General features: G+C 43.4%; 1 protein-coding gene across 1 annotated transcript in view; it reads right to left on the bottom strand.

Moving 5' to 3' along the window:
- Positions 1-14,766, bottom strand: part of LOC137260317 (sodium-coupled monocarboxylate transporter 1-like) — a 30,289-nt gene extending 15,523 nt beyond the window's left edge. The window contains exons 1-14 of the mRNA XM_067797997.1: positions 14,404-14,766; positions 12,223-12,291; positions 10,792-10,843; positions 10,461-10,528; positions 8,698-8,778; positions 8,169-8,242; positions 7,317-7,457; positions 4,509-4,644; positions 4,225-4,310; positions 3,939-4,054; positions 3,637-3,707; positions 1,531-1,617; positions 797-984; positions 219-319 (exon numbers count right to left, since the gene is read on the bottom strand). Of these exons, the coding sequence (XP_067654098.1) occupies positions 219-319; positions 797-984; positions 1,531-1,617; positions 3,637-3,707; positions 3,939-4,054; positions 4,225-4,310; positions 4,509-4,644; positions 7,317-7,457; positions 8,169-8,242; positions 8,698-8,778; positions 10,461-10,528; positions 10,792-10,843; positions 12,223-12,291; positions 14,404-14,766 (1,633 nt within the window). The remainder of the gene's footprint in view (positions 1-218; positions 320-796; positions 985-1,530; positions 1,618-3,636; positions 3,708-3,938; positions 4,055-4,224; positions 4,311-4,508; positions 4,645-7,316; positions 7,458-8,168; positions 8,243-8,697; positions 8,779-10,460; positions 10,529-10,791; positions 10,844-12,222; positions 12,292-14,403) is intronic.
- Between the last annotated feature and the right edge of the window lie 1,143 nt (positions 14,767-15,909).

Genomic DNA, 15,909 nt, shown 5'->3' with positions numbered 1-15,909 from the left:
TGAGCCAATCAAGGAAACATATAATTCAGTGCTGGGTGGGTAGTGTGAGTGGTGGGTGGGTAGTGTGAGTGGTGGGTGGGTAATATGAGTGTTCGGATAGATAGTGCGAATATTGTAGTGTCTGTGCAGGTGTTTACTTTCCCACAAGGTGAGTCCTACCATGACACTGACAAACTTGGAGGTACATTACATGTCCTTACGAAGACAAAAAGTCTTACCTGTCGTGGCACTGACAAGTAGACCGACTACCACCACCGTCACAGCACCAATAGCTGAATACCACAAATAGGACACTGTGTACAGGGAGGAGACACCAGTACTGAAACATGGTAGAGAGAACACTGTGTACAGGGCGGATACACTGTAGTGAAACATGGTAGATAGGACACTGTGTACTGGACGGAGGCACCGGTACTGACAGATGGTAGAGAGAACACTGTGTACAGAGCGGATACACTGTAGTGAAACATGGTAGACAATGTGAACTGGACGGAGGCACCGGTACTGACAGATGGTAGAGAGAACACTCTGTACAGGGTGGAGACACCAGTACTGAACCAATGTAGAGAGGACATTGTTTAGAGGGCGGAGACACCGGTACTGAAACATGGTAGAGAGGACCCTGTGTACAGGACGGAGTCATCATTGCTGAAACTCTGTGTACAGAACGGAGACACCAGGTGTTGTCATCTCTGGCACAGTTTCAGGTTGCAGGTTCTTCAGGTTAAGATGAATCTCTAATTTCAGGTGTTATGTCCCAATAGTTAAACTACTTACACAATCTTAACATACTAACTATTCAACAGGAACTTGAGCTGTTGTTACGATCGAGGACGTTGTTGTCGCCATGGAGATGTTGCCGTTGAGGACACTGCAATTGTGCGTGGGGTACTCAAGGTGAGACGGTGTTCCTACAATGGTGTAAGCTCCTATAGAGATCCAGAAAGGGAACACCAATCCCAGCACACCGCCGACCACTGCTCCCTGTAGAACATAGCACACTGTAAACAGGAACACCACCGACCACTGCTCCCTGCAGTACAACATAAACCATAAACAGAGTACCACCATCCCTGTTGAAGCATTGGTAACAGAATTCCACCATCCCCGTTGAAGCATTGGTAACAGAATACCACGATCCCCGTTGAAGCATTGGTAACAGAATACGCCCATCCCCGATGAAGCATTGGTACCAGAATACCACCATCCCCGATGAAGCATTGGTAACAGAACACCACCATCCCTGTTGAAGCATTGGTAACAGAGTACCACCATCCCTGATGAAGCATTGGTAACAGAATACCACCATCCCCATTGAAGCATTGGTAACAGAAATAAACCACCAGGCACATGCTAGGGTATGTTCTTGAAGGAAAACACCCTGAACCAGTGTGTACCGGTATATCAATCATTTACATTATGAAACCTGATAGTTAACACATCGTTGATGCAAGGACTGTCTTCATTCTTTCTTCTTACACATGTATAGGGCATAGAAAGTCAGCATATAGATATGATGACTCAACTTACAATCCAGTTGGCCCACGGGAAGAACGCACCCAGGATGAACATGCCAAGTATCGGCCCCGCTGCTGCACCCGTGAAGCTGAGACACACCTAGTAACAGCACATGTGAAGCTAAGACACTCCTAGTAACATCACATCATGTGAAGCTAAGACACCTATTAACAGCACATGTGAAGCTAAGACACTCCTAGTAACATCACATCATGTGAAGCTAAGACACCTATTAACAGCACATGTGAAGTTAAGACACACCTAGTAACACCACAACATTGAAGCTAAGACACACCTAGTAACATCACAACATGTGAACCTGAGACACACCTCTAGTAGTTTTGTAATGGCGGTTTTGGACCAGTTCCATCAGAGGGTTTTTTGTGGTCAAATAGGCTCACCGCAACAAATAATGTTGTCTCTTCTTGTGAAATATTGCAGCTTGTCCCTTGTATTTGCTTAAAAAAAATAATAATATTGCTTATGCATTTTTGCAAAAACAAATAGCAAAAGGTCCCTCACAGCAGAACTGACACTGTGATGATAAGCGAGTTTTTGAGTTTGGGAAAAAAACTTTTACAGATTTGTTTTTAGGAATACACATTGAAATTCAGGAAGCATTTCAGTGTTATCCTTTTATGCTGTCTTTGTTTGAATGATTTGATGGTTTCCGTGTTCTGGCAGTTCTGACATTACTATGGTAGCAGAGTCGGCTACAGTACGAATTCTGTCGTGTTTTATTGGGTTCATTTGCAATCGTTTTGAAATCAATGGATGGCGCCCATCGCTATGTCTGTGTTTAACACTAGCATGGTGATGATCGTGGACAATCCAGCCACATCCAACCACATCCAGCCACATACATCCAGCCACATCCAGCACACTGACTGTTTAGAACGCTGTGACCACGTCGACGATTGACGACTCTGTGGGCATTTTTGTGTTATCCGGTTCGTGTGTCAAGTTCTTTTTCGAGATTTTGTTTGATCTTGCAGATTTGAATTAATGAAAACCACCCACGGTTTCCATTGTTGGACAGACGTCGTCCATGGCTGCATACAATCTCACCTTGACCATAAGCCATTCTTGAGATATTTAACTGCACCCTAACCAAACGCTTGTTCAGACACCAGCATCCACAGGAAATGGTAACGCCTGATTATCGATGGACAAAATGGGCGACACATTTACTCAAAGTGGTGCAGGTCATTAACAACGAAGTGACGCAACTCATTGATATGAAATCCGTAACTCCCGAATCGTCTGCACCACCACTGGAAAACGATAAGTGGAAATCTATTTGGATCAGCATCTGGTATTTGTACGAAACCGGTGAATGCAAGGAAGAAAGTCAGAGATGTGCCACTGATCTCGTGTGCTCCATTAAAACATACAAACATCAATCGGGTGCAATAGAAAGGTTTGTCTTACTTGAGGGATGTACCTGGCAGCGGATTCTTACCAGAGGAATTGTCCCCAAGAATACTATAGTACGTCCTTAGTCCTCATTAAAATTTAAACCCTTTACAGAGGTATGTTATCATGAGGTGGGGAGATATTTGAGATATTGTTGTTCATTCGTGTCAGGGTTCAGTATTTATTCATCCCTACGATGAGTGATTAGTCGAGGTACGATAGTTTAGATATGAGTGGTACCGAACGTTTACAACATCTCATGGGTACTTTAGTTAATTTTAGTCTCTGGACAGCCACACGCCCTGTCCTGTACAGAACCTACTGGCCGACTTCCACCAGTAATTGTCAGATCCCATCTATAACATCATCGCTAACTATTATAGCTACTATTAAATGTTTTAACAAATACATATTTTTTCTCCATTTTTAAAATATGATTAACCAAGTACAGGGGACATTCAGTTGTGCTCCACAATGAAAGACGACACTTTTAAACCATGCGGTGTCCTCACCCTGCCTGTTCTCACCTGATATCTTCCTATATTTTACACTCTGTCCTCACCTGATATCTTACTGCATTTTACCCCTTATCCTCACCAGAGATCACCCTACAGTTTACCTCACTATCTCACCAGAGATCACCCTACAGTTTACCTCATTATCTCACCTGAGCTCTTCCTACAGTGTACCTCATTATCTCACCTGTAAGATTGTTCCACCCAGGTGCATGGTCATAAAAGACACACCAATACCCGCGGCGCCGAAAAACAGAACTGTGAAATAAAGCAACCCTTCTAAATTATGTCTGTGACTTATCACTATGGACTGATGAGGAAGGCTGCTGCGAAGAATAGACGTCAGTTACGTCATTCATGCGCTTCGGTCTTGTGGTCATTTCACCAAACTCTCACCCAATACAAAAGTGGTATATAGTTTGAATCTTATATCAAATTAAAATGCTATTGTCAGTTTGTAGCTAAAGGGAGTGAGTTCAAACACCTTACCGAGCAGCTTGGTGATGAGTGTCCTCTGAGCTTCTGTGAGTCTGTCTCCCAGGGCCGGTTTGAAGAAATCCTCCCAACACACAGCAGACAGAGCACTGAGAGACGACGACATAGTGCTGAAGTGATTCGATGGGAAACATGTCAGTCTCAGCTTCTACATGAGGGTTCCACTGGAATAAACAGTCCCTACCTGAGCGCTCTACGAAAAAGAACTGCTTCTATGTCAGGGGTCAACTGAAATGAACAGATTCTACCTGAGTACTCCACCACAGTGAAAAGAACCTACCTGAGTGCTCCACTGAAGAGAGACGAGATGAACAGTCCCGGGAGACCAGGATAGCCAAGCACATCCATCACAAAGTAAGGCACTAGCTGGAATGAAAAGAGTGAATGAAGTCTGTATCGTGCCACGTTTAACGCCAATCGGACCAGTAAATGCTGAAACTGTCTGCTTCCACTAGAGTTAAAACAGAGACGACATCTACAAATACTCCTTTACACATATTTTCAGAGACATGGAAACAGGTGAAAACAGTTGATGGACAAAGGACTACAAGGTGAAGTCCATACCTGGTTCGGGTTGCTGATTTTTTTATCTGACAATGGATCACATCCTTTCTGGGCGTAGTAGGCGAACATGATGATCCCCGCCAGGCACACAGAGGTCATCAGCACAAATACCCCGACAATGTTCAGAATCACCGACCTGAAGAAGCAGTTATCATGACTCATCAAGATACTGGACAGTCCACTTCCCATGTTAAGGAGAGGATAAACTGGAAAACAGTGTTCACCAAACAGTGATCACAGCCAATCGTCACTGGAGCTATGCTGATAAACATCTAACTCACACGCAAAAGAAACGCAAGTCTGACATGTAGCATCACTGTATTTCTTTTTCAACAGTTAAGTATGCAAATACGAGTGGAGTCAGATGTACAGAAATTTGAGCAAACACAGTTCATTGGTATCCATACTCAATAAGGTCTTTACAATTTGTGTCAGCAATTGCATTTTCCGATTTCGATCATTTGAATTACGTCATTCAATACCTGGTGTGCCCACCATTAGCATTGATCACTGCCACACATCTCCTGTACATAGAGTTGATCAGACGATTTGTGAAGGCCCTTGGGATCATTCTGCACACTTCCAGTACAGCTGTACGCAGGTCATCAGCAGCTGCAGGCGCTGGTTGCACTTGGTGGAGACGCCTCTGAATCTCATCCCACAAGTGCTCGATGGGGTTAAGGTCAGGGCTAAGGGCCGGCCATTGCATGACGTTTATGTTGTGCTGTTGAAGAAAGGCCATGGTAAGTTTTGCAACATGCGGACGAGCATTATCTTGCTGGAAAATGTGATTCCGATGTCGGGCAAAAAATGGAGCAACATGAGGTCTGATGACTTGGTCAATGTAACGCTGAGCTGTGATGCCGCGTCCTCGACCTTGACCCACATTCTGGAAGCACATTGGTCCAAGCCTAGCATTAAGTCCAATTCCGGCCCAAATCATGACACTAGGACCATCCCATGCATCCCTTTCCAACACGTTTCGGTCAGCAAAACGCTCTCGTTGACGTCTCCAAACCCTGACCCGTCCATCTGCATGTGACACACAAAAGCGACTCTCATCAGAGAAGATGACACGTCTCCACTCACACTGACGCCAATTTTGATGACCCTGTGCCCATTGAAGTCGTGCTTGTCTATGGTGTGGTCGGAGTATTGGACGACGTGCTGGTCGGCGACATCGTAGGTTGGTGGCGCGCAGCCGTCGGATAACGGTGTCACGGCTGATGCGTCGATTATGTGTCCCGACAGTATCCCGAGCAGTTTGGCTTGCTGTTAAGAAAGGATCACGCTGGTGTTGCCGTGTCATCAGACGATCTTGCCTAGGGGTCGTGACCCTTGGTCGGCCGCTTCGTTGACGGTCATTGGTTGACTGTGTTGTGTTATAGCGATGCTGGAGACGGTAGATTGTCGTTATGTTGACGTTAAAGTGCCGAGCAATGTGTTGGACAGACTCTCCAGCGTGTAAACGTCCGATAGCCTGATTCCTCTCATGTTGGTTTAGTCGCGGCATTGTTGAACAATGAAGGATATGCCAAAGTTCTTGGCGGTTTTTATACCCACTACGGGTAGTGAAAAATCGTGCATATTCAATTCCACGTGGGAAGTGTGCATCATGTCCACATCTTCATTTGAGTGGTGCATTTTGGCGATTCGTTCTTGTCTTGTTGTGATCACACTGATCTTATAAAATGATGCAGAAAATGTTCCAAGCATCGCCAAGCATCACTATGTACCGAAGGTATTATGAAATTAGGGATCCAAATTAGGTTCTTCAGTTCAGATAGAAACTTGCGTTTCTTTTGTGTGTGAGTATATGTAAAAAGAGGCTGTGAAGAACAATTCTAACCCGGATCTTCACAAGTGGAGATATGCACAGACTGTGAACAACAATTCTAAACCGGATCTTCACAAGTGGAGATATGCACAGGCTGTGAAGAACAATTCTAACCCGGATCTTCACAAGTGGAGATATGCACAGGCTGTGAAGAACAGTTGTAACCCGGATCTTCACAAGTGGAGATATGCACAGGCTGTGAAGAACAATTCTAAACCGGATCTTCACAAGTGGAGATATGCACAGGCTGTGAAGGACAATTCTAACCCGGATCTTCACAAGTGGAGATATGCACAGGCTGTGAAGAACAGTTGTAACCCGGATCTTCACAAGTGGAGATGTGCACAGGCTGTGAAGGACAATTCTAAACAGGATCTTCACAAGTGGAGATATGCACAGGCTGTGAAGAACAATTCTAAACAGGATCTTCACAAGTGGAGATATGCACAGGCTGTGAAGGACAATTCTAACCCGGATCTTCACAAGTGGAGATATGCACTGGTTGTGAAGAACAGTTCTAACCCGGATCTTCACAAGTGGAGATATGCACAGGTTGTGAAGAACAGTTCTAACCCGGATCTTCACAAGTGGAGATATGCACAGGCTGTGAAGAACAATTCTAACCCGGATCTTCACAAGTGGAGATATGCACAGGCTGTGAAGAACAATTCTAACCCGGATCTTCACAAGTGGAGATATGCACAGGCTGTGAAGAACAGTTGTAACCCGGATCTTCACAAGTGGAGATATGCACAGGCTGTGAAGAACAGTTGTAACCCGGATCTTCACAAGTGGAGATATGCACCAGTTGTGAAGAACAATTCTAACCCGTATCTTTCCGGGCACATGGATTACGTGCATGCATGTCAGTAAAAGAACATCAAGGTAAACAACTGGCCACCTCAGTGGACACCATCTGTGCATCTTCTTGGTGATCATTTCCGTGATGCAGATGACTGAGATTGACTTACAGTCTGGCCTGTCTCAGCGTTGGCAGCGCGCAGTACCGCTGAACAGTGACCTGACTCAGTCCGTATGTGTAGGACCAGGTGATGGTTGTACCGATGACTAGCGACCAGAAGGACTGACGCACAGCTGGGTCGGGGTTGAAGCTGAAACAGAAACAAGGTTAAACAAGTGAGTTAATCGGAAAGGTTAATTGAGGCGTTATCGCAAGTGGTTTAAAGTTGTTCCCCATGAATCAAGAATAACAGGTTCACTGAGATTGGTAGGGGCTCCTTAAAAATAGTTTTAGACACCTCTTTTCATTGAACTGAATGTAAATCTGAAAGTTTCACAGCACCAAAGCACAGTCCACAGCCAAAGCAACGATCTACAGTTGGAGTCCCAAACACAATCACAGAGACAGCAACACACCGAACACGCACGCATGCACGCATGCACGCATGCACGCATGCACGCATGCACGCACACACGCACACATTAATCGCTGGAGGTTTAAACTGGGAGGCGCTATACTTACTCAAAGAATGTAATTCTATCCCACTCTTCGTTGATTGTAACGACTGACTGCATTGTACTGACTGACATGTAATTAACACACCCTTTGTCCTGGAATCTTTGGAATGAAGATCCCCATATCCACTCTACACACAATCACACACACAGTCACAAAAACACACGCACAGATACACACAGATAGAGAGACGGCCAGACAGTTAACCACACAGAGACACACATACAGAGATACAATCACACACACGAACGCAGACATGTAGACAGACAGAGGCACAGGCAGACAGACACACACACACATACAAAGACCGAAAGACACCCCTATTCCCTCCTCATGCTATACGTACTCAAAGAATTTAATTCGATCCCATTCTTTGTTGATTCTCCACACCTCCACCAGCCCGCCGACAGCATATGATCCCTGCAATATGAAGGACATCCACGAGCCATCAACACTTGCCTCATGTATATACACTCTAAATGTAATGGAATGTAATGTATCCATGCTAAACGTAACATGTGTACTGACCCTAAACGTGCCATCTGTAACCACTCTAAATGTAACATCTGTAACCACTCTAAATGTAATGTTAATTTTGTATTGACTCTAGAGGTATTATTTACACCACACCGAATGTAACTCATGTATTTATTCTAAATGAAACATTGGACTAACTTTGTATCATACATATCCACTCTTACTGTAACATATATATCCAATTTAAATGTATCATATGTTTCCTCTCTGAATTTACTATCTTATATCCATTCACATGTTCTTGTTGCTTATCATCATTTTAGAATAATAATGCCTCACGCGAGATTACTTATTAATTACATCTTATCTTAATCACTAGATCAACAACAACGACTGACCCTGATGATAATGGCCACTACTCCAACGAGCATCATGACGCCCTGAAACACGTCAGCCCATACAACTGCTTTCATTCCTCCCTGAAATGATAAATTTCAAAATTAACTAACTAGCTTTGTGGATAAGAACCTATCACGGGAGTGGGATGTTTTGATACAGGTTATTGTATGGTGGTCAAGCAGGAATGTAACCTGCAGTGATGGCACATATACAATGAGTGTAACAAAGAAAACATGACACCTAGGTCATTAACGCAACAGGGCGGGCACTGGGTTGACAAAACCAGTGGGAAGGCAATGGAGGAAGGAATAGAAGCCAGAAATGAAGAAGAGGATGGTTTAGCAATAATGTATTTAAACACCTGATTGCGCTTGATGGAGAGGTGCATCATAACCAAATGGAGTGTGACATCCTTGATCTCGATTGTTGGTGGGCTTTTGGCGTATGATATCACTGGTTGCGAGGAGCTGGCGTTGGCTGAAGTACTTGGTCGTTGGCCACAATGGTGACGTCAATCCAGATAATAGTGTCATTAGAGTGAAACTGGATCCGATCAGAGATGGCTGATTTGCTGTTGGACCTGGTGACGGAGATCTTATGTTTTTTTAACACGGGTGTTGATGGGTCAGGGTGTTTCGCTTGCGTAACTCTCCATCATCATTATTTTGTACTTTGCACATTTCACACTTTTTCCTTTAGCATGGGGAAAGTCGTTGAGGCTGGAGGATGAAGAGAAGATGGCATCTATGCCTGCTTTGCTATGATGGTTTACCAGTGTAGGTAATAGTGATCTTGCTGGGAGCTGAATCAGGTTTGAGTCTTGCGGAGGGGAGTGACAGGGTAGCACCAATTGTTCTTTGGACTAACTGGGCTGTTTAAGGAAGTTGTTTAATTCTACGAAAGGTTCTATTAAGGTGTTGAATTTTCATGCAGGTTGGTTGAAGTTATTGGCTTATTTGAAAGAACAGTCAACATGTCATTTTAGGTATCTTACACAATTCAATGTCAGTATCGAGTGTAACCTCTGAAGGCGGTCTACGCCATTCCTCTAAAGAAGGTTCCATTTGGGTTGGGCCAGGAGGGTCGCATCTGTACAGGAGGATCGCTTCTGTACAGGAGGATCGCTTCTGTACAGGAGGATCACATCTGTACAGGAGGATCGCTTCTGCCCAGGAGGATCACATCTATACAGGAGGATCGCTTTGTTGCACATGAAGACCAATCACGGCCCAGATATTCTCCGAAGGAATAAGATCGAGGCTCATTCACTCGTCAAGCGATATGTCAGGGGCTGTTCTCTGAGTATATGTTCCACCTGCGATCTACCTACAAGATTCCACGAAAGGATAGACATTTGCTCATAGTGTGGTCAACCTACCAGATACGTGTAGAAGGTAGATATTTGCTCAGAGTGGGGTCAACTTACCAGATACGTGTAGAAGGTAGACATTTGCTCATAGTGGGGTCTACCTACCAGATACGTGTAGAAGGTAGACAGTTGCTCATAGTGGGGTATACTTGCCAGATACGTGTAGAAGGTAGACATTTGCTCAGAGTGGGGTCAACCTACCAGATACGTGTAGAAGGTAGACATTTGCTCAAAGTGTGGTCTACCTACCAGATACGTGTAGAAGGTAGACATTTCCTCATAGTGTGGTCAACCTACCGGATACGTATAGAAGGTAAAGATTTGCTCATAGTGTGGTCTACCTGCCATATACGTGCAGAAGGTAGACATGTGCTCATAGTGTGGTCTACCTACCAGATACGTGTAGAAGGTAGCTACAAGACCGATTGTGATTATTGTGGCCCATGTAGGAAACCCGGTCACTGTTGGAAACATAAGAATAGAAATATGACAGATTATACATAGTTATTAATGAGTGACTGTTCTGAATATCAGTTTATATATTACACATGTTACATCATATTGTATACATTAAGAAGATGGCATCTGGCGTACATCTGTATGCAGAACATACCGTCTACTATATGTACTAGGAGCCTTGGATAGTGACCTCATGTTCCTTGTAATGTTCATTCAAACGAAGATATTATGGTGAATTACAAATGCGTTACAAAAACCAGCGTACCTGCTTCTAGAGCCGTCGATGGAGCAAGTGACACCACACCCATATAGGTCACCTGCATGAATAAAACATGTCTACAAGCACAACGTACACAGAACCATGTGTCTACAAGTACTACGTACATAGAGCCACGTGTATACAAGTACAACGTACGTACAGTCGTGTGTCTACAAGTACAACGTACATAGCCATGTGTCTATCAGTATAGGTACATATTATTAAATGTATGCATGAAAGAATGAATGAATGTTCTACAAGTATAGCGTACTTAGATCGACCTGTCACTTGTCAGGCAATAATCAGGTAAGCAGACTGGCTTATCCAATGAGGTTCAAACCTTTGGAACTTCTTAAGCCCATTCACTGACTTCGATCAATGTTGAAAATTCTTAGGGCCGTGAACACTTGGAGAATAAGGCCGCATATACTATATTTAAAGGAGCCTTCCATTTTTGTCCTAGGCCTTAGGTTCTACGTCCTAAGCCTTCCTCTTGCTGAGTACCTGACTTACTTGTTTTACAATCATCATGCTGTTTACTGCACTTACGTATCGGACAATCATCACGCTGTTTACTGCACTTGCATGTCTGACAATCATCATGCTGTTTACTGCACTTGCATCTCTGACAATCATCACGCTGTTTACTGCACTTGCATGTCAGACAATCATCACGCTGTTTGCTGCACTTGCATGTCTGACAAACATCACCCTGGGTACTGCACTTGTATGTCTGACAATCATCACTCTGTTTACTTCACTTACATTTCTCACAACCATCACTTTTTACACTATTTACAGCACTTACTTGTCTCATAATCATCATGCTATTTACTGCACATCCATGTCTGACAATCGCCACGCTGTTTACTGCACTTACTTCTTTGACAATCATCACGCTGTTTATTGCACCTTTCTGACAATCATCACGCTGTTTTCTGGACCTTCTTGTTTGACAATCATCATGCTATTTACTGCACCTCCATGTTTGACAATCATCACACTGTTTACTTTACCTCCATGTTTGACAATCATCACACTGTTTACTTTACCTCCATGTTTGACAATCATCACACTGTTTACTTTACCTCCATGTTTGACAATCATCACACTGTTTACTTTACCTCCATGTTTGACAATCATCACACTGTTTACTTTACCTCCATGTTTGACAATCATCACACTGTTTACTTTACCTCCATGTTTGACAATCATCTTGCTTTTTATTAGAGTTATGATCATTCAATACATTCTTGTTTGACAATCAACACGATGTTTACGGAACCTATTTGTTTATAATAATCATGTCGTTTACAATGCCTTCCTATTCAACAATCATCGGCATGTTTACACTACCTACTTGTTTGACAATCATCATACATATGCTGGTCCCTGTACCTATGGTTTAACAATGATCAGGCTGTTTACCGTACTTACTTGTTTGACAATCATCATGCTGGTCCCTGTCAGCCTTGCAGCGCGGGAGTTGAACCGTTTCTCGAGATACTGAAACGATAAAACCTCCATAAAGTACTTCTATATTAATGTCTCAAAAAAAAAGTAAAATATTTTATTAATAACAGCTTTGTTTATTTATTATGAAGCTACATGAAACGTCCCATCATAATAAATAAAGAAGTTGTAATAAATAAAGTATCATAATGTTCTCATCATTTATCAAGTTCTCAAAAGCCAACATATATTAACGTTTCCGTCAATGCTGACGATCACCGTATTATAGTTTCATGACAGGTGTAAATATACAAGTGAAAACCAGACCATCAGGTGATTAATATCATGAACAACAGGTGCTTGGATATATACACCTGGACAAAAGTTAAGCAACAGCCCATATTTTTCTGAGTGATCACCTTTGAGATTGCGGGATAATTCCCTAAGTGTTATAAGCAAACAAACGTGTTTTTACAGCAGATGACTATAACAAACTATCAGAAACTGTGGAAAACTGGGTTTTTTTTAGTGATTTTAAGTGCGTTTAATGGAAAATTGAAACGTTGTTGAATGGTACATGTTAATAGAAACGGCAACATGATAAAACTATCCTCACTGCAGATAATTTAGGGAACGCTCTGACCATATTATGCGTCAGGAATGTTTTTTGTCCATTTGCAGGTTATTCCGAGCAAAGAAAACGTAATATCGTGTGTAGGATCCACGACGTTGATGACTGCTCGGACCCTCCGTCTCATCCTCTCTTCAGTTCTTTCAATGCGTCTCTCAGACAACCTGTTCCATTCTGCATGAAGTGTAGCTTCCCGCTGAGGCAGATTCTGTGCTGATGGTCCGGGTTTCTGATTGCCCCAAACGTGCTGGCCTGGGTTCAGATCCGGACTACATGCTGGCCAAGGCAGAGTGGTAATGGCATTTTGTCTCAAAACTCGGTGGATGCTCAGCTCTGTGTGGTCCAGCATTGTCGTCCATGTACACGGGTTTTGTGGGCTGAGGGTGGTTATCAAAACGAAGAATAACAACTTTACGTGAGCCAGCATGCTGATATTGTTGACCATTGAGGTTCCCTCTGACAGTCGCAAGGGGCAATTTCCAGCCGTCGGCTAGAAAAACACGGATCATGACTGATTACTCCATATGCTAGTTGCTATACGTCCAGTTGTCTTGATGTGTTTTTCTTTTTTGCAGCAAGATTCGCGTTTTGTTGTCTCCTGGCACGCACTCTACCATCTACCATCTACCATCTACCATCTACCATCCGCAAAGATACCCTGCGCTCACATGACCTGTAGACCAGTCTCAGTGCACCAAATTCCAGTTGGATCTGACACAACGAGTTAGATCAGACCGTTTTATTGGTCTTCTAGCCTTGAAACCTGCTGCTGAAAAGTCCTTTCTGGAGAGTGTCTGATTTGTGTACCACTGGCCCCTCAGTTGTCTTGATTTTCGATGGAGTTTCGTTTAACGATCCTCAACAGTCTCCTGTTCACTCTTACAGATGTTTTTGTTTGGGGGGGGGGGGGGGTTGTTTGCTTGTTTGTTTTTGTTTTGTTTTTTCGGTCTGTCAGATCTTGGTGCGATCCCTCACATCATTTGTTTGTCGATGTTTGTCAACTAAACGTCTCATTGTCGAGTGATGACCACCTGTTCTTCTACATGAGCTCTCAAAAACATAATGCGATCTCTAAACGCAATAATCTGCCATCGGCAGCATACAGGGGACATGTCTATAAATGAATAAATTTCAGCTACTTCTGACAAACGAACACCGAGTACACTGCTATCGAAATTCCCATCTTTAAAGTGAAATTTTCACTTTTAGCGGATATCAGTGCAAGGAGCCAGCAAATGCACGTTTCCCATATTTGATCATCCCTGTCTTGTGCCAAAATCACATGTTAAAAAAAAACAAATCCGTCATACCAACAAAATAATGAAAGATGAACTGATACTACTACTACTACTACTACTGCTGCTACTACTACTACTGCTGCTGCTACTGCTGCTGCTACTGCTACTGCTACTGCTGCTGCTACAGCGACTGTTTCTGCTACTGTTACCTCGAACGACTTTCAAACTTCCGTATAAACGGGTGAGTAACGTAATAATTGGTGTCGCGCTGCGCAAACGTAACTATGGTCACTTTACCTCAAATGAACTTGTATACTTCAGTGGATAGAGAAGAGGGACGTACAGCACTGTAGACACAACAATGGCTCCAATTAAGCCGAAGGTGTACAGGTAGTACTGCGTCCCTTCTCGGTACATCTCGGCTGGCGATCCTAGTATCAGCACGGCGGACATGAAGGACACCAGAATGGAAATGGAGACGGGCACTATTTTCAAATGTCCTCCTCCCATAAGAAACTCCCCCGTTGTTTTCTGGCTGTTTCCAGAAAATGCATATACAATTCCAATTCCTGCAGACACGAACAGCACTAGAGCAAATACCACGTAATCGGCAGCACCAAGCACCATTTCCTGAGATTCCATTGTGACTGGCAGGGTCATTCAACAACCGAACGTATTCTGATTCGTTTGCTGACATGTGAGAATGTGTATTTCGAAAACGCTATAATGTGGTCACGTGGTTCATATCCAGCTGGTGTTCTATTAGTCAGTGATATATATGGTTAATACTATCAGGAGAGAAAAACGTGAGCGTCAAGCCTGGACTTAATACATTCATATTTGATCTTTACAACATGCTTCTGAATAATTATTAATAAAGGCAACTCGGTTTCGAATCAGGATAAGTGACACATGTCTTTCCATGTCTGATAACGTCACATGTACATGTCCGACGGTTTCACAGTTTGGTAATACTCTGCGCATGCGTTGGACAGGGAGGTTGCTATGCCAACTGTATCTGAGTGTTTCATCTACATATTTCGAAGAGGTTCGAAAAATACCCGCTAGAATGTAAATAGTGCCAGTATGACGGAAACTGGTCGTTTATTTGTGCAAAGACCATATGTTACAAAGAAACACTAATGCGAGCTTGGTACAAACCTTCACCGTCAACGCAGCATGGAGGGGGTCTCTGCAAGTTAGTCTGGGTTGTTGGTGTGTTTTTTTTTGTGGATAAGGAAGGGGTCGCAGAGCAATGAGTGTCTTGCTAAAGACTGTTTCATATAATGTGCTGACAACTTCTGGTTAGGTACAATGTATGTGTTTGAAAATCCACTGGCATGCATGGAATGTGAAAACGAAGAGTCCGCATATTCTACAGAAGTTTTGGCGACAAAGAGCAGTTCCTGCTTTTCCCGATGAACCCCACCTTCGAGATCTTGGTGCTTCTCCTTGCGAGGAGATAAACCGCCACCTGGTGTGATCTGATTCACACCTTCCTCTGTGCTACTTTGCTAATTTTTATGACTTTGAGCAAGTTGGATGTTTGTCAATTGATGACACATTTTACACATGTTGTTGTGTCATCCTTCAACATGGGCTTGTTGCCCTGTCACCATCGGTATTTAAGTGGTTCCAGATGGCTCGACCACCACTCTCAACCTACTCAAGGTGTGTGGGATGACACAGGGGTCGGTCGGGTCTATTCACTGCCAGTGTTATAGATGTATCATTACATGTCAAAACATTGATTACAGAACAGTCTCGTTGGTTCTGTCCTATTGCGCAGCTTAATGCGATAAC

The sequence above is a fragment of the Haliotis asinina genome, chromosome 13 (genome assembly GCF_037392515.1).
Source record: "Haliotis asinina isolate JCU_RB_2024 chromosome 13, JCU_Hal_asi_v2, whole genome shotgun sequence".
In the NCBI taxonomy this organism is placed as follows: Eukaryota; Metazoa; Mollusca; class Gastropoda; order Lepetellida; family Haliotidae; genus Haliotis; species Haliotis asinina.
This window is presented reverse-complemented; position numbering and strand designations above follow the sequence as displayed.